Raw genomic sequence first — 21,235 nt, 5'->3', positions numbered from 1 at the left:
TTTTTAATATATAAGATTGCATGCTTCACACTCTCATGTAATATTTCTTTCCTTTCTTCGTCTTTTTGTGAGAGCTTGGACAATCCACTTGTCCAGGCAAGAAGGCAGCAATGCCTGTTCATTCTGGCGAAGTAAAATAAAATATACCAACCAACCAACCAACCAAATCCAATTGAGTGAGTCAGCTTTGCGTCCTCAACCAGTGAAGATTCGCAGGTATAGGGCTGCACGGCGCCCCGGCACGTACTTGACTCAGTCGATCGGATTTCATGGACCAGCACTGTACATGTGCCGGTAGTGGTAACGTTAGCTTCTTCATGACGTATTCTTCTTTTTGCCAAGCGGCTTATGCTGGGACTAGCAGCAATCTCATTCGGAATAGGTACGACTACGAGTCGTTCCGGCAACATCCAGCCCATGGTGTATGCGTTTTTCTTGGATCAATAATTCAACGATAGTCGGAGACACAGAGCCCTTTCCTTGAAAACAATGGGAAAAACTGGTGCGTTCTTGCTCCGTTGAAATGATTACACGGGTATTCATAGAGACCGTGAACGCACCAAGTTTTGCTAAACCTACATGTACATGTATGTATCAACAGCCTTTTATCGAAGACTAGTTCCAATGCCGGGACCCCTCAAATTTTCAGTACAGAATTTTAACTTTGAAGGGAGTTCTGTGGCTGCGAAAATGGAGCGAGCCACCATTTTATGATGGTTAGCACGTCTTGGCTATTCCAACAACTACACACACTATACCGGTATTTTGGGTCCTGTTGATATTGCTGTTGTAGACTTCAAGTAATGACTGTTTGGGTACTTGAGTAACGACTGGTTACGTGTTCGCCAAAAAGAGATCATGTACGCGTAACTGGCCTACAGAATGTTGGTGTTTGATTCGCAAAAGTCTCGGCATTGTCGCTCGGAAAATGCACCTCTACGGGTATTTCAGCCTGCGTAGCGTTTCCGTCGTTCTGAGACTGCACAAGCGCGAAGCGCGACGGTCAGTTTAGTCTTCTGAACACCTTGACACGGCCTTGACAGGTTGTTTGCTCTGGCGGCTCGTTCTACGGACCGAGTACTGGTGATCAGACACACGGGCGTGTTCAACACGAATTATCACCGTCTCAACTGCTGTCAGGGCTAAATGCAATCCACACAAGCCTGAACAGCCTATTGTTACATGCCTAGTTTGGTGCCGACCAATCCAGGGGCTGGAGTTGATAGGACGATTGTTGCCCTATAGACAATACACTGTGACTTGCACTCACGAGTCTCAGGACGCAAGTGCGAATCTCAGGGTTGTATGAACGTGATGTGATTCGGAGCAGCATATGGCCAGTAAATGCTGCGATGACCAGCCCGAAGCACTGTGGCCTGTGACTGTGAGGCTGTGGTGGTATAGTCTCGAATGACGTAGGCGTCAATTCCGCACTCCTTTTTTAAAAGCAGGCTGTTTAGCGCGCTGGACAATTTCCCCTGCACGTCTGATGCATGAGTAGGAATAGTCCGCGTGTCGGTATACACTGTTGTGATGTCATTGCCCAGACGGCAAGTGTGGATAGGCACGTCCTCCAAACGGTTTCATTACTGGTTGCTGGAACAGAGAGCAAAGACCCCGTGCATGTGCGTGCACAGGAGAGCAATGCATCGACGCCATGGTTGGCACAAGCTAGCCGACCAGGGCTGTGCCACCACATGAGCCAACACATTAGCGAATAGCGTTGCTGAAGCCAGTCTCGGGGTTCATGCTGCATTCTATTGGAATTCGCGTGTAGCTAACAGCTACTTCGAAGTAGAAAGAATGAGGAGAATGTAGGCGACAAGACAATGGAGGCAAAGTGAGCAGGAGATAGAGGTGGCCCAGGTCTGGTCGGAAGCGAATCCTACATCCTCGCGGCGCTGCGGTCAACCCTCACTATCAATACGGCTGGATGGCAGTAGAGCAAATGCTGGGGTATTCAGGAGCCAGCAGGTACATGGATGATTCAATCTCTGCTGGTTTTAAACCTCAACACAGATGGTCGGAGACATAACAACGATCTCCTCTACAAGTACTGATCTCCTTTACGCATGAACACGTGGGTCTAGAGGACACGGGACGCGTACTGAAAACGCTTTTTGAAACAACTTCATTCTTGTATCAAGCAGTGAGGCTGACAGTAGCACCGCTTGCAGGAGCAATCGAGAACGATGCAGAACACCAGGGGAAGTAACGGTCTCCGCACCCTGACACTGCCATAGCCTAGGCATGCAGGAAATTTAGTACATCGTACCGTGGACAAGTCGAGAAGATAGATTTACCGCTGCATGACTACATCTGTTTGTCTGATGATTGGGTCAGCCATGAAACTCTGAGTGACAACGGAATTTGCCCAAGGTTTTCATTGTGTGCCTTTGTGTACATCAGTTGACTGTTCTTCCACCCATACGTGTTTGGTTTAGCGCTTTGTCTACGTGCTACGATCATGAAGCAGGCACTGATGATGGACATTGACGGCCGGCGGGGGTTTAAGAGTATGTACAGCAGGTCCGACGTGCACCGGACCAATGCTCGACCAAAACAACACACTGTACTGCGAGTGCGCCACATGGACCTAACCTCCTGGAAATATTCATGGTATTAATCAGTGTATGGTAGACCATGGCCATTGTCATGTTGTATTTCGATTGTGCAATACACAACAAACCAAGCGTGCAGCCCAGAGCAAATCCACTGTATGTTGTTTAACATTCGCCGCTTCTTTGCGCGCCGTCAAAGGCTTCGCGCTCGCCGAGTCATCGAACCACATCACAGCCTTTCAAACGTGGAGGCCGGAATGCTGTGCACCGAGTACTTGAAACAGCACATCCAGCAGTCGACACTCACCACAACCAGAAGAAGATCTTGCGGAAGCGTTGGTTTCTCTTTACTGACGAGGTACGAGTAAACAAAGAACCCACTCTCGTGTTTCTGTGGCTCTTTGAACAGCGTCGTTGGTAGCAGTCGCGTCGGATTTGATTTGCTGAGATCCATTGTACGCAATATTCCAATATGACCACTTATGTTCTACGTAAGTAAATGTATGTATGTACGGTGTACAGTTCGTATCACAATGAACTACATTTTATATAGTGAAACATCCGCGCGTGCGTGTAGTGCCTTTAACTTTAAGAATACTTTTTTTGAGTACCTTCCGTTTCCTTCTACCAGTCATTAGCCTGGATGTGTAATGTACAAGTACATTACACTGTACTGCGAACAAAACCTCAAATCGGCCAAATCCCGAATCAACAGAGGCACCATACTGTAGCATCAAAAGATAGTTGGGGTGTGAACCAGTAGCTCTGCGCAATGCTGCCACGTTCACAGCGCAGAGTTGATGAGTGCATGCTGAAACCCCGCTTGGAAACGGAAACTATTCTGGCCTTGTAGCAATCACGGGGCTTAAACCTCACCTTCGCGCTTCCGAATCAGAATGATCCATGGTGTTCCAAATAATGTATGCTTTTTTCCGCAAAATGGATCCTGCAGCTGCAGAAACACATCATGACCGGTTCCTGGAGAGATCAGGAAAGATGACTGCGTCACGAACAGAACTTCGTATCGGACAGTTCCTAATCCCCTTATCCATGTTCAAGCAGTTGGGCTTGTGTCAAAAACTTCCAAAAATGTCTTTCCTGGTCTGTATACTTCAGTATTTTAAATTCGTTTTTAGCACAAAATAATATTCTCCTGCTAAGCATAGTGATCGATTCAGTACTCACGAATGTGTGAGGGTGTGATTCGACCAACAAATCCACCCACACTGCTACAGAGTGTATGAGCACGCAGCAAGTCCTGCGTTTAGCGATCGACATAGCGACAGAACTTCCTTAAAAACGAAGGGCGCATGCAGTACAACAACACACAGCACATTTGCGCCATTTTCTGAGTGGCATGCTCTTCCTTAGGAAACGTTCCATTGATTTTTCACAATTGTCCTGTTGAAGTTGGTGCTACCAATCTTGCATATTGCCCTTGCCCATTAAATGCGAACATCGTTTGTTTATCTAAACTGGTTCAGCAGTGTTCGTCTGTACATGTACAATATACAATAGACTACATTAGGTGTGTTCTGTTTGGCTGTAACGAAGCGTCCTGTGAAATTCGTATCAGGTGTCAGCAGGCCTATCCCATCCGGCATCGCTTCGCTCCTATCACCAGCGGCGAGGGAAAACCGTGTGGTTTCAACTTTGTGCCTGAATCATGGACTCACAGTCCCTCTTTGCTGAATATCGGTACATAGGCCGCTGTGTAGACAATTCGGAACGTGTGCTAGGGATGATCCAGACATAGCACACGCCCGGTGTGAGCAGTGCCTGCTATATGTATGTAGGAGGACAATGCCAGAGGGTGGCAACGTCAAAAGGGTGAGATCCACGCTCAACTCTGTCCCCGGTGGAGAGAGGGTGATAATCGGGTGGGAAACGAGTCGGTGCAATGTACTTCAGGCGCAAAACGAATCCAGCCATCTCTACGTCACGACGGCAATTGACATCGGCTCTGCGGCGCTGCACTGAAACCTTCTTCTGGAGTGCGAATAGAACGGTGATACCACCCCAGTCCCAATGTGGTCATGGGAAGCGGTACTGGTCTTTTACACGAGCAGATAGGATGATGCGACGCACACGATGAAACTTGTTTTGTACTGTGCATGCGTGCCGGCGGAAGGAAGATGTAGAATAAGAATCACATGCCACGTCTATGCCAATCCGCGCTGCTGACCTGTGAGTGCAGTGAAGAGGCGATCAATACTGCTGCGATTTATTAGCACTTGAACCAGCCGCGGACGTTGTGCCAACTTTGTTCTGTATCGGTGCTGGAAGGAAGAGGTATGTCCATTCGTTTCTCCGTGTATAGAAGCCATGACTATGTACATGTTCAATGTCATGTACATGTACATACGTGTATATCCGTTACGTTATTTTAACCATTTTCATCTTGAAACCCAATATCCTGACATTCAGGCCGGCTGTCAAGTGCATCAAGCAAGAGCTTGGTTCTCCAAACGACGACACACCAGCAAAGGTTCAGCTAGAAGATCCATTGCATACATGTACATGTACCACTGCAGATTGTGTGCTTCCACTATCTACTGTTGTACATGTACGTAGGTTGCCAAGTGATTAGCCTTGGAAATGATAGCGCTTCACAAAACTAGTAGTAGTACAGTCTTGTAAGTAGTACATTGTGGTACATTGGTCACACGCGCTGTATTCTGTTACGTAACACAGGCACAGAGAGAGAGAGAGACGAGGGTAGAGACGAGATCGCATTCATAGCCACTTAGCAGTGTGGCAACCATGCGGTTAAAGACATGTCCCCTCCTCTCTCTCTCTCTCTCTCTCTCTCTCTCTCTCTCTCTCTCTCTCTCTCTCTCTCTCTCTCTCTCTCTCTCTCTCCTCTCTCTCTCCTCTCTCCTCTCTCTCTCTCTCTCTCTCTCTCTCTCTCTCTCTCTCTCTCTCTCTCTCTCTCTCTCTCTCTCTCTCTCTCTCTCTCTCTCTCTCTCTCCTCTCTCTCTCTCTCTCTCTCTCTCTCTCTCTCCTCTCTCTCTCTCTCTCTCTCTCTCTCTCTCTCTCCTCTCTCTCTCCTCTCTCTCTCTCTCTCTCTCTCTCTCTCTCTCTCTCTCTCTCTCTCTCTCTCTCTCTCTCTCTCTCTCTCTCTCTCTCTCTCTCTCTCTCTCTCTCTCTCTCTCTCTCTCTCTCTCTCTCTCTCTCTCTCTCTCTCTCTCTCCCTTCATCCAAAAGGTGCGGACTGAATTACAAAGCAAAATAGTCCTGCACTGTCAGTGTGTGCTGCAGATCTCTACATTTATATGTTACTTATCTATTACGATGACTTCAGGTCACCCCAATCAGTATTGATAACTACATAGTCGCCTTGACTTGCGCAATTGCTGTGTCAGCTTCATTTCTTAATTTTCTTTTTTTGTACTCTTGTAGTCTTTCCCGATTCATCAAATTTCTCCTACTGATCCCCTCGACAGGCCTAGAGCCTCTGGCTCTGGCCCTCTGGGTAATCCTTGAAATACAAAAAAAATACAAATACCATCGTCAGGCTTGTGCGTGTCGCGCGCTCGCCCACTCGATCCGCAAATGTACACATTAAACTCGAGGTAGCATTACGATGTCAATGGTCAACTTTTTCACAATATTTTGCAGACCGGCCACCAGTCAATGTTTTATTGGGCCTGTGCATGTTCGCGTGCTTCTTGTGCCGTGAAGAGCGGTCGCTGGAAAGAAGTGGGCGAGAGGCGATCGGCGGCCAGGTGGTCGAAACAGAGTGCTGCGGAGTCCATCTCCAAACTTCTGACAAATCATTCGCCGCGTGTCTTGCACGCCTCGCCGCAGGAACGCACGTCATCTGACATGATTGAAAGGTCGGGGAGCTTCCTCGCACCTGCGACCACACATCATCCAGTCTCAATTCGTTGTGGAACAGTTGTATAGCTAGTATTGGTGTCCAGCGGGCATGTGCAACACTGCCTTTTCCTATGCGATAACAGCGATTTTACGTCCATACCCCAATCCAGTCCACGTTGCTATCGATCTAAAGACCAGCATGCAATCATGATGGTGTAACGTTGTGGGTAGTGTACAATGTACTGAGTACTGAGTACATGTATAGACGTTGTGGGTAGTGTACAATGTATAATGCATAGACCGGCTCCAGCGAGAGTACAGTATCCTGTCGTAAAGAGAGTCATAGTCACTGACAGGTAAGGCGCGATGGGGATGAGAAGCGAGGAGATGTGCATCTCCAACTAACGTTACTAGGCCGCAGCGCACACGGTGACGGAATGAGGCGTCAGTACGTGCCATGGTGGTGGTCATTATTGTGGTTGTTAACATTACCTGTGGGATGTGATTTAGAGTGGCCACGTCTCTTCGAGCGGAACAACACATTAACACGACCCAGACGCGCGTATTGCCTGGGACACCTTTTGCGTTGAGATGGGGCGAAAGCGCGCAAAGCATGACATACAGCACGCCGTATTGCGTGTCGCTTTCAGTGTTTCACGACGAAGCAAGAGAATATCGAAAACAGCAGATACAAGTTGCTCGTAGTCCCCAGGGGCACGGCGCAGATGTCCAGGCAGCGTTCAGTGCAGCAATCGTACAGACAGCTCGTCCAACGCTCAAACGACCAAGTCGCTATCCCTTAAGCTCGAGACCTGTGCCCCCATCCATTCCAGAGGGGTATTAAACATACGTAGACAGTAGATAGAGGCTACAAGATACAGCTGCTTGTACAAGTTGTAGTTTGCAGGAAGACTTGAAACCTTCACTGCTTCAGCTCCCTGTACGTAGCAGGCCGTCGCACGACAACTGTTCAGCTAGACGGTGCTGTCGGAGAGGCGGAAATGACTGATCGCCGTGCGAAGACCACATGTGACTATATGGATGTGACTAGGAAGTGGCCCATGATTGGACGGCGGCATGTCATCCAGCGTTCACGCGCATGCGATTCCTCTTGGCAATGCTGCACTTCTTCGCCAACATCTAGACGGTGCTCGCTGCTTAAATCCACTCTTTATCCACGGCGCATTTGTAACGCGCATTCCACGCGGGTGCTAAGAATGCTTGTTAACAACTTTCACCCTTTCGCGTACCGTACAGCGGAAGTGTCAACAACCCCTCTTTCTCTCTCCCTCCCGATCGTACGATGTAAAATGGACGCCAGGGGAGAAGGTGATAGCTGAAACAGCCTCAGTACTAGTCTGGGTGCAATTATCCTTGGAGAATCTATCTCGCATGGCAGGCCAATAAGCCAACACCACGCGATCTTCGTTAGTAGTTGAACTTTCTGCGAGCTTTTCATTTTTCGTCATGTGCTGGATTTGAGAAGGTAGCAGTAATTGTGGCTCATGACCGATCGTAGCTAAAGGTGAGACTACAGTAACTAACCCTGACTCCGTCAATGGTGATTGAAACGAAGGAATATTCAACAACTCACCCAACTGCAGTTCACCTGTGGCTCAGTTCTAGCGCAGTTTATGTCTCAGTTTTGGAGCAACTCAGTAACATCGTGTATCACCGAACCGGCCACTCAGGGAGCAGAGCAGAGCGGCCATTTTGACGTGAGTTCACTGAATCGAGGCTAGGCTGACGACTAATTGTGCTCTGCTTTACGCAGCAAGCCCTACATGTCACGTTCCTCTCGTTTAACCAGTCCGGGGATGTCTGATCATTATGACATGTAGGGTAACATGGGTGCAGCCGATGAGATTCTCAGATTTTGCCCACTTTGTGGTGAATCTGACGTACTCATCTCCCACCACGTTGGGAGCGGTATGCCTTATTCGTCTCCATCCATGGAGGTGGGGCATTCCTGCGGATGCGGAAAAGAGACTCTTACGTGAACCAAAACACTTTTTTTAAGAATCTGATTTCTAATTTGTTCCAAACGCCGGGTGCATCATTGAACATGCCTTCTCCGATCAGTTACATGTACATTGTAGCTTTGAAATCGGTCAGATGGTGCTTCCTTGCTAAACTAAGAGCTGTATCTCAGAGTGGCGTCATTAGCTGTTGTAGAGTCACTTCTGGCCTCAGACTTCGCCAACATTTGTTAGTTCTTCATCCTGTTCTAATGTGCAAAGTAAAAAATGCATTAGAAGCTAATCGACCAAGAGTCATACAACCCAGCACTGATCATCAGATACTTGAGCTGGGTGAGGAGTGCGTGAAAATCTTTAAAAATAAATTGGCAGTACCGCACATACTGTACATGTACATTGCATGTGCCAAAAAACTGTTTAGCCAAAAGGATAGATAATAACAGCTGGGACACAGCACGCTATGCGGTTCACAGTGCAGTACTCTCTACTCTAGCACATAGCGAACGGCACACAAATACAACAAAATACGATCCTGCTAGTAAACTGGCATGAATGTCGGAATGGTCGGGTGATAGATTTTGTAAACTAAAAGTAAAACGGATCTAGACAGAGTTGGCATAGCGCTAGCTGCTAGCAGCAAGCAGAGATAGTGCTAGTGTCCAGTGAGAAATGATGTCATCGACATCAGTAATGGCATTACCATTATCATTTTAAAACGTACACGTGTGCCTCCAAAAGCGCCGCACGACCTGCAACTCGCCGCTCTTGTCTGGGTCTTTAAAAAAATGCACGAATGCCATTGGCATTGGGAATAATACTCTCCCCAGCCTAGGGAGTAGGGTCTCTCCAAATGTAATGTCACTTCCAGCTTAGCTCACACACACTGCACTGAGTCTGAGTACATGTGCTCATGCTCTACATAATTTTTCTGCTGTGTGCTTGTAGTGGCCTGTCAACCGCAACGCAAGTGATCAACGGCAGGCACTAGACTACCATTAGTAGGCATTACTACGGTCATGGTGTTGTTCTAGCCGTTGAAAACCGACTGGCATCGAGAAGACTGACCAACAATACTCAATAGTCAATAGTACTGGTGACTGGCTCACTGGCTGCTTACGCCCGCTTCGAGATCCAGATAGGGATCATCTCGCCTCCATCGGACCAGGCCATATCGGTAGAGCCATTCCGAGCTACTCTGCCTGCGCAAGGGGAGAACGCCGACCCAGTCCTTGACATCTCTCTTTCCTCCTGGTCGTCCGCTGATTCTGATCAACACCGATACCATCGCGCATCCAGCGACGATCCCCTGACAGCGTCCGCTGGCAACCCGCAGAAAAGCACACGAGGCGGGCTGATTCAATTCAGTTTCCTGCATCAATCCCCCAGGCCTTTTACGTGACCTGGAAGCTCTGCTGCTGCTACTGCTGGTCATAAATTGCTCATTTCCAACTCACGGCAGCTCTGTATAGCTCTCTTCAGCCTGTATAAAAGGAGCTGTCCGAGTACCCTGCTGAGGTAGTAAACTCTGAGTGGTGAACTGGGAAGGTATTCGATTTTTTAGGTCCCCTCCCGTCTGTTTTCCTGCAAAGTGAATCAACCAATATGAATACAATGGCGCCACGAAATGGACGCGTGCAAGGTGTACGAAGTGTTCTGTTGATGATGGCGGCATTACACCTTCTACTGCTTCCAACGCTCTGCTATGCGAGATCGATACTGGAAGGCAGTGAAGAGTCACATGAGGATGGACGGATGGCGCGAGATTGGGTGTTGGACGAGGGTGGAGAGTGGGTATCAGCCGAGCAGTCAGATCAGCAAGCGGATAATTACTCCGCGCTGGCGGGACGTCTGACCACCAGCTCAGCAGCTGCCACCGGACACTCCCATGCCTACCCTGCCGACTGTTCACCATGCAACACGACCAAGTGTCCGGGAGGATCGGCGCGCCGCGCACCGGAGAAGTGCCACGGTCGTCTGGAGCTGGACCGGTGCGGCTGCTGCAGAATCTGTGTCAAGTTCGACGGGCAGCGCTGCCAGGGTAAGCGACGACCGTGCGACCGGGACCTCGTCTGCTACCCGTCGGCAGGAGAGAAGCGAATTAAAAGATGCCACACAGGTAAGGGACAGTAGCATTTTGTTTGTTGTGTTTTATTTGAATTCGCAGAACCAAACGAGCAGAGATGCTCAATAACAAGGCAGCGAATTATGGAGGGAAGTGAAAAAATGGATGGTTATAGGGGAAAAAGAAGGGAGGAGGAGAATGCGTCTGGGAGTATGTTTGTGTTTATGAGTAGATGCAGATGTGCATGGTTGAACTACCCTACTGATCCGAGTTATGCGCCATAATCAGATCAGAGCGAAATAATAATGAGGCACGCTTGCTTATGTTAACGTTCGATAGGCGGATATTGAGGTCGAAAAATAGTCTCAAACAAAACACAATAACATTGTGAAGAGAAAGAACCAATACGTTACGAGTTATGACAAACAGTCCACCAAGGTAACGAGATCATAATACAGCCAGATAGCGCGACAACAAGGCGCAAAACTGACTATCCGACTGTATACTAGTATTATCTCGTTACCTTGGTGGACTGTTTGTCATAACTCGTAACATATTGGCCCGGTCTCTTTACTTGAATACTATTGGCTCAACATCCGGGCTTTAATAACATTGTGTTTGTTTCATAAATAATAGTATTATTGTTGGAGTGCTATCATTAGTGTTTGGGGGGGGGGGCGAGGAAACAGCATCCGTACTCAAGGGACAGTTCAGGTCTTTAGGACTTGGAGTGCGTGACAAAGCAGTGAATGCATGCCGTATACGCGTATTCTATCGGACCCAGTCGCTTCATCGGGTGGGCCACTATATATAGGAGAGCAAAGTATGTCTGGCTGGGGATCAAACGTTGGCGAGGCATGCACCGACAATTACAATAGATTTCCCGACAGATTGTGGCCAATTTTGTCGATTTGTGGCGAGAGAAACGCTATGAGCCATGCACCTGCTGGGCCAAATCGGAACGAGCAATGTGTGAGAGGCTGAGACAGGAAAAGATAAAACAAACGTAATGCGACCATCAGTGAGGCGAGATAGCAGGTGGTCATAGCGCCTTGTCTTTTAACTTGGTAAGGCAGCTCAAGCCTGCCTATCCAGCCGGTCCCGGGAGGTAGTAATGGAATGAATGCGAAGGGCCAGTTGAATGAAATCGAAGCACCAGAGAATGCGCCTTCCAGCGTAGCGTCAAGCTGAGGCTAGAGAAAGGGGGAAAGACCTGAGGAGGAGAGGCACTTGAGTAACAAACCTCGTGTTCGCGACATAGGCTTCCTTCTCACGTCTCTAGGTTTCTATCAATTTCATTATTCTGCAAACCGGATAGCCAGAACGCAGAGATACGGCCCGTCTAAGAATTTCATTTCGGAAACAGATGTCAGGAATGTATCATGCTGGACGGTGTAATGGGGCTTAATGTGGTTAGTGTCCCACCACGAAAATATGGCCTAATGATTGGCTTGCAGAGACCACGAGCACGAGGCAATCCAGGGTGAGACCGTGAACTCGCATTGTGTGTCACTTGTCAAACTGAGATCGCTGAAGTGCCTCCTCGAATCTCGGGGCCGCAACTCCTCTCCGCCACTCTCCGCTCAGGGTCCAGGACGTCGTCCGATGATGGTGTCGCTGATAGAGTGAAACCGCTGCGAATGCCACTCATCCGGTGGTGAGACGGCCAGTGAACTGTCGTGCAGGTGTGACAGGGATAAGAGTGCCTGCCCGGATCACCCGCAGCATTCCCAGTACGTACTGGGGAATTGCATTGACATTGGGACTATCGTAGAGTGCTGCTGCTGCTGCTGTTGAGATATCTGTGTCTGTACCCGCTAGTACAAGCTCCTCTCTCACACTTGCACCATTGCCCGCCAAATGTCCGGCCACTTCAAACATGGAGAACTGATAATACTTGATGCCACTATGACTTGTATACCTGGAACTTGAGTGTGGAGTTAAGCGAGTGACTCTATTGCCAGTGTGATGCCAGAGCGTTCAGCGAGTGACTCTATTGCCAGTGTGATACCAGAGCGTTCAGTACAAGACTGTTTGAAGTCACATGAATACTGTGCTGCTACTGCTACTGCTGCTGCAGCAGCTCAGGATTAGAGGATCTGGTGACGGTTCTTCAGTGTGTCTACCTCAAGTCCCGGAAATGTCGACACCTACCTTTCAGTACAGTCACCGGAGTACTTTACAGGTGACAACACAATGGCATTCGCTCTTCTTTTTTTTAATGTGGCCACCTACATGTATGGCTGTAATGATAGGTAACGACGTAACGTAGGCAAAGTAGGACCGCGGGCCATGCTTTGGCGCAATACTGTATTTACTGATCTCGGAAGCTATCACAATTTAATCGCGGTCGGACGAGTTGTTTGCTGTTTTATCGCATTAACCATCTTGCACGTTCACCCGCGAGTTGTCTGCGATGCGATCTCATCTCAAGAGAGTGAGCTAGTGAAGGATCCTTGCTCGGTGACTCTTCCACTTGTTGCTAAGTTCTACTGTCACTGGTACTAGTGCTGGAGCACTCTAACTTGATTCCAAGCAACTCTTACTCACTGCATGTAGTACAGGCTAGAAACAATGTCACACTGTGAGGCTGATGAAGGTGCTAAGAGTTAGATGCCTATCGCTGTTCGGCGTGGCTCAAGTGCTCCAAGTTAAACAGTAATGGGTGGCGCTATGTTATGCAGCTATGGCTGCTGCTGCTGCTACAGCCTACAGTGAGTGGTTCAGAGGCGGCATGAGCTCCTGCAGCGTTGCCGATTTCAATCTACCGCCTTTCCGGCGCAGGTGTGTGTGTGACGACATGACCCTGGACGAAACCACCCTACACCAGACAGGCACGAGCAGTCGAATGCTTGCAACACAGTGACCGGACTCATATTCAATTATCGGTGAAATATGGCTGGCTATTCCAAAAGGGAGGCTAGCAGTACGAGTTGAAGAACATACTACAGCTGTACAGCTGAGCTGTGTTCCAAGATAGCAAATACATGTACTAATAGTGTTAGGCTGTCTGCCTGAAAGCACATTTTAACGCCTTCGGACCAAGCAGGAGGGGGGGGGGGGCAATAGAATTGTAGCGGTACTATCTTTAACTTCGGGTACATTCCGCAATACATTGGTACTGCGCTCCAGTAGCGGCCTCTACATGTATGTGAGCCCACAAACCCCTGCCAAAAGGTTACTACTACTAGAACAAGAACATCACAAATTCACAATACTGTGCACTGTATGGCGAGTGGCTGTACTACAAATCTACTACAAATCGGCTGCAATACATATTGCAAGTTGCATTGTTACATTGGGGTTGCACATGCACATACATGTACATGTACATGTACATGCACGTAGTCATGTAAAACCTGCGTATGAACTTGACTGAGTTGTGATAGCTGTTTCGTTAGTGCGTGTCCCACGAGTAGCACGTTTCGCGGTCGACCCAATGATTATGTCAGTGTCTGTGTCAGTGTACACAAGCCCTGCATTTCGTGTGTGTATTGAATCGAAACAAAGAAGTTGGTGACGTCCACTAGTGCTCCATGGAAAAGTGCATCTTTTCTCGTGCGCCCGAATCTGCGGTGGCCCAGGGCAATCGCGTCATTGTAGCATCCTGAGCCCGTCCACATTTGGTCAATGGACACATTGCTGGCGTTCCAGCCCTCGTCCTAAGATTGGAGAGTCGCTGCAGGAACGAGGAAGAGCACGAAGAAAAACTCCACCGAAATGGTGTCGCTCGTGCAACCCGCAGCACAAGTGCTTTCGAATCGCATTTCTTCCTGGTTCAGTTTACATGGTTTACTGCCTTGCTGACTCTTTTGGTGTATTCTCGTTCAGGCACGTGACACCCTTATGTAAATTACAACGGATTGGTCCTTGACAGCGTATTGTTGTCGGCCAGTAAACAGAACCGCAAACGTGATGTTGAGCTGGAGCGCTTCAACAATGGCCTCTTTTACTCATCCTCTGTCTCCTCTGAAAAAATGACTGAATTCTGCCAATTACATCTACACCGACACATACACCAAGTACATGCACGAGTACAATAATAGATCGTTGCACTACACACACATGTAAAGATGTACATTGTATGCGTGTAAGTGAAGTTATGCAAACTGGACGGGTACGGGGTAGATCAGGTGTTGCCCTGCGTGTGGCCCTGCCGCAGGCTGCGAGCATCGTGCCCCGGGCCTTTCTCTATTTGTCAGGCGCGCTAGCTGCTTCCAAAATGGGGTAATTCGGGAGTGATTCAACTCCTGAAAGAGTAGACTGGATTGGAATAAGGGTGAGGGTCAGGGGCATGATGACACCAATACAACAACAAAGAAGAGGAAGAAAAGGTTTATCAGCGCTTTTGCATTAGGGTGGTGCATGAGAGCGAGAGTCGACTCGTGATGAAGTGCACTTCAATGTCTGCCCATTGAACATGAAAATCTGCCCTTCCCATTCTCTCGAGTCCCCAGCGCAGTGTTTGCTAGCCCTTGGTGGATAATTGCCGGCAGAATAATGGGCAGAATTCGGTACTTTTTCTGGTATGTTTCATGCATGTTTGGTATGTGCATAAAGAAATGGAGCAGAGTTCCAGGAAGTGCCTGCCATAAGGTTCGTATGGATCTGCCAATTATTCCACTGCTTTTCGAGCAGAATCTGCCAATTTTTCGAGCATTATCCGCCAAGGCGGCTGGTGCTTGCTCCGACTAGACTGAAACTGTGTAGACGGGATCGCCGGGAGTGCGGACAGAAGGTCAACGCGAACCTGTCCTATGTACTAGTACTAGTAGTAGATCTACTACATGTAGATCTACAGTGCACTGTAGTGTAGATGTCTACGGATGACTACTGACTATCTACATTGTACTAATATTGGCTACAGATGACTACTGACTTCAAAAATAATAATGCCAGCTCTGAACTCTGCGGGGAGGGGTTTACACGCGCCGCTTGGCAGGGTGCTAAGAGGATCTTGTCATGGCCTGAAGATAATGGCCAGCAGGAATGAGCGGCCATGTAGGGCCACTCACGGCCATCGCCAACAATGCAGATGAAGATTTGACCAAGACTCGAGATATCACCCGTGGAATATGTTCTCTCTCCGGAATCGTACAGCCGCTACTGGCCTGGATTCTACTGTAATAGTGAGCTAAATTTGAACACCAATGGCAATGGCGGGCATAGCCACAGGGCAAAGCTCTGCATGTGCAATCCTGGCATGGAAAACAGCTTCTTGTCATAAGTGCTAGTATTATTGTGCGGCGTGGAGATGGCATTGTTGGCGGGAGTGACATGCCATTATTGAAATCACTGCCACTTTCAGGTCTGAAAGGATGGTTGAGTGATACGAATAATGGAATACCCATTGAACTAGTACTAGGATCAACTGCAATAAAGGCCTGTATAATTTCTGATTGGGCCCCGCTGTAGCCCAGATTGTTATGGAAATCACCAGCCCTGGGACGTCTCCTGTAGCGCAACCCCTGGATCATCTGCAGTGAGTCGCATTGCTAAGCTGCGCGTGTGTGTGTGCGCGCTCCGCCTTTCACACAGCTGCCAGGTTTGATGAGATTACGCAGGTCGAAGCATTGCTTCTGCCTGGTCCTGGGTACCTTGAGAAGGATACGTGATCAGAGCTTCCCGAAAGCAGATCCTCGTTGCCGGTTTGATCTGCACGACCAATAGTATCATTAGGCGCATGCAGGTCGGGGGCCAACACATCTGGAAAGGCGATAAGGCGTCACGAGTGCTGCCTTTCATAGGCAAATGCGGCGAACGGTGACAGTTACTAAGCGTCTCTACAACCAGTGTCAGGACGACTCATTGGTCACTGTAAGGTCGCTGAGAGCCCATGATCCCGAAATGGAAGCATGGAATATGCTGCTTGCCTACTCTCCAGGGTAGATCTACGATGTAGAGGCCGGCCCGCACAGGCAATCACTCCTGCTTAGCCCTCACGGCCTCAGCCTTCCGGACTGTGAACCCAACCAGCAGAGGTCATCACTATGCCATGGTCATAATTATACTGGCGTGGAGCGTCATTTGTCTCGGATCACTTTTGCGGATATCAAATCTACGCGCTTAGCACCTGGATTTAGTTGGCCTAGGTATTCTAATCGTGGCTTTGCATTACTTTTAAAATACGCGATGACTGTGATCTTCGTAGCGGAAGGAGTGGTGGGCAGAAGAGCCTCGTTGGTGTTGGATTGAACGATCATACATGTACATGCACCGCCATAAACCCACCAGAGAGCTTCACAGAGTTCCAACTGCCCGCTTTGATAGAAGTCTTTTCACGGCATGTACTTGTAGATCTACTGCTTACCCACTCCATATGCACCAGTACAGTGTGTCAAGATGTTCAACATACTGAGCATGCTACCACACACGAATGATCATCATGATCCAAGTGCACAAACACTGTTCTCTAATGATCAGAACATCCCCAGTTCTCCTGGTTGACAATATAAGTAATTTCGGTTACTCCTGAGGACAACAAAACGTGTGTAGACAAGGCTAAATAACACGATGCACTTGAGAGCGGAAGTAATTGTCAAGGAGGAAAACTAACAATAACTTTATTAGTGATAGAGTAGCTTGTAATGCAAATACGTCTTGCTTGCTCCTGTCATTAACTATGATTAAGGTGCAAAAGTGGTTGCATGCCTTCAACTAGTTTTAGACCACAGATATCTTCCCCTGTATAGTGCGACACCCAGAGAGGCATTCCCCACCATTCGCAGTGCCCTGTTTGAATCAGACTGCTTCAAGTATTATAATTACTTGATACAATGTCATGATTGCACTACATGTCTTATAAAAACATGTCTTTTGGAAACATTTATGAGCGTGCCTCGGCCTTCCACTCTGACACAAATGCTTAGCTGTAATCTCTTCTCTGTTTGCTGTGTGTGTGTGTCTGTGTGTATGTGTGTACAGTGGAGGGCAACTGCAGTGCAGAGCATCTGAGTCAAGGCGGACCGTTCCGCAAGGCCGCGCCGATGTGCCGACAGTGCCAGTGCAGTCCCGACGGTCGGCAGCTGTGTCGACGCACTCCCTGCAGACCGCCACTCGACCCGGACATGCCGGCCGACTGTGTACGACAGCGCTGCCTGGAACGCACCCTGCTCAACGCCTGCTGCAAGTTCATGTACGCGTGCCGCTGCACGGAGAGAGCGTCCACTCCCCAGCCGGCCACCAAGGCAGCCGTCATGCGCACGCACCCCGGCTGCAGTCGCCCGGCCTCGTGCCCAAGCCAGCGCAACTCCGGCAAGAACACCAGCGAGGTGCGCTACACGTACAGCGCCGTCGACAACCGCTGCGTCATGCACTGGCAGAGTGCGCGCTGCACACGGGACCACGACTTCACCAGCCTGGACCAGTGCCGGGCGGAGTGCGTGCCGGGCGCTAAAGAAGGTGAGCAGTCCGTTGTCCGGTTCAGCTCACTATTTGCACTGTGCTTTGCTGCAAAGTTTGCAGAGGAGTCGCATGGACCTCTCCAATGCAAACTCTGCACAGCGCGCATGCACACATCCTGCTCAAAGGAGCAAAATGGGCTTATCATGATCTGCTACATGACAGGAGTACCGACAGAAGAGAAACACATGTATACGCGCAGAGAATACCTATCAACGGGGGAAATGCTGGAGATAATACTGTAGTGGTGTTACATAGGACAAGTAAACACTTATTCGAAGTTCACCGATAAGGATCAGACACAGTTAATCACATATGTCTTCCCAGGTACACAAGCTGCTGGCGGTCAAGATAGGGTGGAAATGTCGAAAGAATCCGGTTGCACAGAAACACGCAAATCGACACGGAAACCATCACATTATGAGGCATGGCACAGGTGTTGAGTTGCGTGTGTCAAAACAGGTGTGAAACGCCGCTATTCGCACTGCTGCACTGAGTGACACTGACAAGCTGCCATTTAGGCTCCTCCGTCTAGACTGGAGTGCTCACAGTGCTGGGATTGTGTCCATTCAGTACATTCACTATCACAATGCCACACGCACTGCACCTCTGGACACGTACATGAACTTCCAATCTTATCTGCTCCCAAAACCATGTCCAGCCTAGCACCTGTGTATGCCACCATCTGATGTGCCAATTGAACAATCACATACACGCTGGGTACCATCAGTACCGCCGCCACAGACCAAAACACAAACACTTTGATCCATCCACACAGATACCGGTGTAGGGTTGCAGCATGCATACAACTGTAACTGATACAACATGCACTACAAGGCAGGTCCAACTGCAGAGTGTAGCCATATAGCAGCAGCATAACAGCATGCTGTCCGCAGATTGAGTGTAGCCATACAGAGTAACATCGGCCAGCTCAACCCTTCTGTGGTCATGCTCTGGATAATTCTATGAGTGTTGTCCACAGAGGGAAACATGATACACGACTGCTAATGCTACATGTGTACATACACACACACAGTGACACACACACACACACACACACACACACTCACAGTGACACACACACACACACACACACACACACACACAGTGACACACACACACACACACACACACACACACAGTGACACACACACCCACACAGTGACACACACACACACCAAAGAAATGTGGCCGTGACTGACGCGTGATCTGATGGCTTAATTCCTTGTTGCACATAAATCCCAACTGACACATGAAAGGTGTCCTAATATTGGCCACTGTAAACAGCCACAAACCACAGGACTCTAGCACTCGATTGTCTGTGGATGCGCCTAGTGAGAGGCATAATTAACTCTAGTCAACACCCCAGGATTATGCCTCAGGGCTTGAACGACAAAGCACTGACAGTGGGGCCTGAAAATGGGATCATACAGATGTCCTTCACCTCAGCTCACCCTGCTATCCTGGTCTATTATTATCTGTTTCTGTGTGTGATTTGCATTGTAGTGATCCATGCAAAGAAGAGAGATCGATGTGCTGTGCAGACAACGGCAAGCCAAGCTGCATGCCGCTTCATCCAACTCCACAGCCGTAGAGCCCGTAAGCACCATAGGCACAGAGACATACACACTACTATAATGCACTACTGTACACACACTATCACTAGCATTGCCTTTGCTCTAGCAGGCCAGCTGAGGTGACATGCACAGCAGTGCTGCTTGGCTGACCTCGCTTACATGTACCAGTGATACTCATCTCATGTATACTGGCCACAATGCCTAAATAGCTGCAGGATGGTGAATGCAGATGTTGATGCCCCCCAAGGCCATCCCACATAATCAAGCTGAACACAAGGTCCTATGCAAATGCAGGGTGCAGGGTGGGGTGGTAGAAAAGCCTCATTATTTGCTTTGATCCGAGACATTCAATTTCTTCCAAATACATAGCCATGCCGACGGACAATGACCAACAGTCTGTTCTGTTCTCTACCTGCCTCTGTTCTTTCACACAGTGTTCCGTGCCGTGGTGCAGAATGTGGAGCAGACAGAGCTGGGAGTGCTCTACACGCTGAAGATCAGAAATGTTTACCGCGGCCCATGCCGCAAGGAGGTCATCTACATCCTGGCCGACAACAGCAGCATGCAGACGGTCTGCCCATACATGGAGACGAACTTCCTCTACCTGATCGGCTACGAGATGTCGGTGATGAACACGAACTGCCGCGGCGTCGAGAGCGTCCCCGTCGGGTCCGGGGCGAGCGTGCGCGCCGAGGTGCTGCACTCGTCCGAGAGAAGCACTATGGTGATACCATGGAGGCAGGACATGTGGTCGTTCACCGACGAATGCATGTCGGCGAGACCGAGCAGGCACATACCCGCGCCGCCGCCGTCGTCAAATCAACTACCGGACCACACGGCACAGTAACCGTGCTGGTGATCGCCAGTGTGCAACCACACCCGCTTATGTGTCCGTCTATCCACTGACCAAAGACAACTCATGGAAAAATAGCAGTGGACTGACGTCATGACTTGGGACAACAACAGATTTATCAAAAAATTCTAGACATTTCTACGAAAGAAGCTACCCATCTCTGCCCTCAACTCATCTAATCTCACTCTCCTTTCTCCTGCTTCTTTACCAATGCCCCTGTTGATAGTTGAGCTAAGCCATTTTTATTGAGCGACACCCCAGGTGTAACACCAGCACCACAACCACCACACACTGACTGAGCCGACCCAAGGTGGTCTTCCCCAAAGTTAGCAGATCTATTATCTTGATCCGGCATGCATTCAGCATCAATGATAGGCGGCCGGAGAACGATTGAGTAAGTAACGGCAACGCGCAGTTGCACTTCACACTGGCTTGAGTTGGTGCTGGCCGCTGCACCATCACACCCCATACCTTGCTCCCTAGATTCCTCGTCTAGGTCTATAGACGAGTATATGGCAGCACATGAATGGCCAGCCACTCAAAAACTATGAGCATGGACGGTTGCCTGAACGCGAATGCTTCCACCACTGCTGATGCAACAATATCTACAGTGTCTCGGCTTGAGATTTGTACATAGAGAAACTGTATATCCTTGTGCATAACTATCAAGAACACTGTAAGCAGTGCACATGTACATCTCTGCAGACGGCCAATTGACTGACCACACATTGCCGCACGTGCTCTGCTTTCATATTTATATCTTTTTTTTCGCTTCCGGCATATTCGTACATCAGCATCCAGCACAGGAACGGCGTGTAAACTATAAACCCTGCAAAGAAACTTGGAGATTAGCTTGAAACGGGTTCTAATTACTGCATGCAGCGCGAGGCTCCTCTGCCTTGGCCCAGGACATATTGGACATCTTGGGTCGTATCGAGCTAGCAATTGCACAGCAAAGTAACAACTCATGGGGTGCATCA

General features: G+C 49.0%; 1 protein-coding gene across 2 annotated transcripts; it reads left to right on the top strand.

Annotated features, from left to right (window-relative positions):
* The first annotated feature begins 2,733 nt into the window (after positions 1-2,733).
* LOC135817909 (uncharacterized) lies at positions 2,734-21,107 on the top strand. Of its 2 annotated transcripts, none has more exons than XM_065331207.1 (5): positions 2,734-3,052; positions 9,308-10,478; positions 17,349-17,825; positions 19,332-19,424; positions 19,837-21,107. In XM_065331207.1, the coding sequence occupies exons 2-5, from the start codon at positions 9,965-9,967 to the stop codon at positions 20,247-20,249; spliced, it is 1,497 nt and encodes a 498-aa protein (XP_065187279.1). In that variant the 5' UTR covers positions 2,734-3,052; positions 9,308-9,964; the 3' UTR covers positions 20,250-21,107. The 2 variants fall into 2 exon arrangements, with proteins under 2 accessions (XP_065187279.1, XP_065187278.1); XM_065331206.1 differs by lacking the exon at positions 2,734-3,052 and adding an exon at positions 7,878-8,101.
* Positions 21,108-21,235: the final 128 nt, after the last annotated feature.

This window comes from Sycon ciliatum, chromosome 5, assembly GCF_964019385.1.
Source record: "Sycon ciliatum chromosome 5, ocSycCili1.1, whole genome shotgun sequence".
NCBI lineage: Eukaryota > Metazoa > Porifera > Calcarea > Leucosolenida > Sycettidae > Sycon > Sycon ciliatum.
Note: the sequence above shows the minus strand (reverse complement) of the source record. Positions and strands in the feature narration are given on the sequence as shown.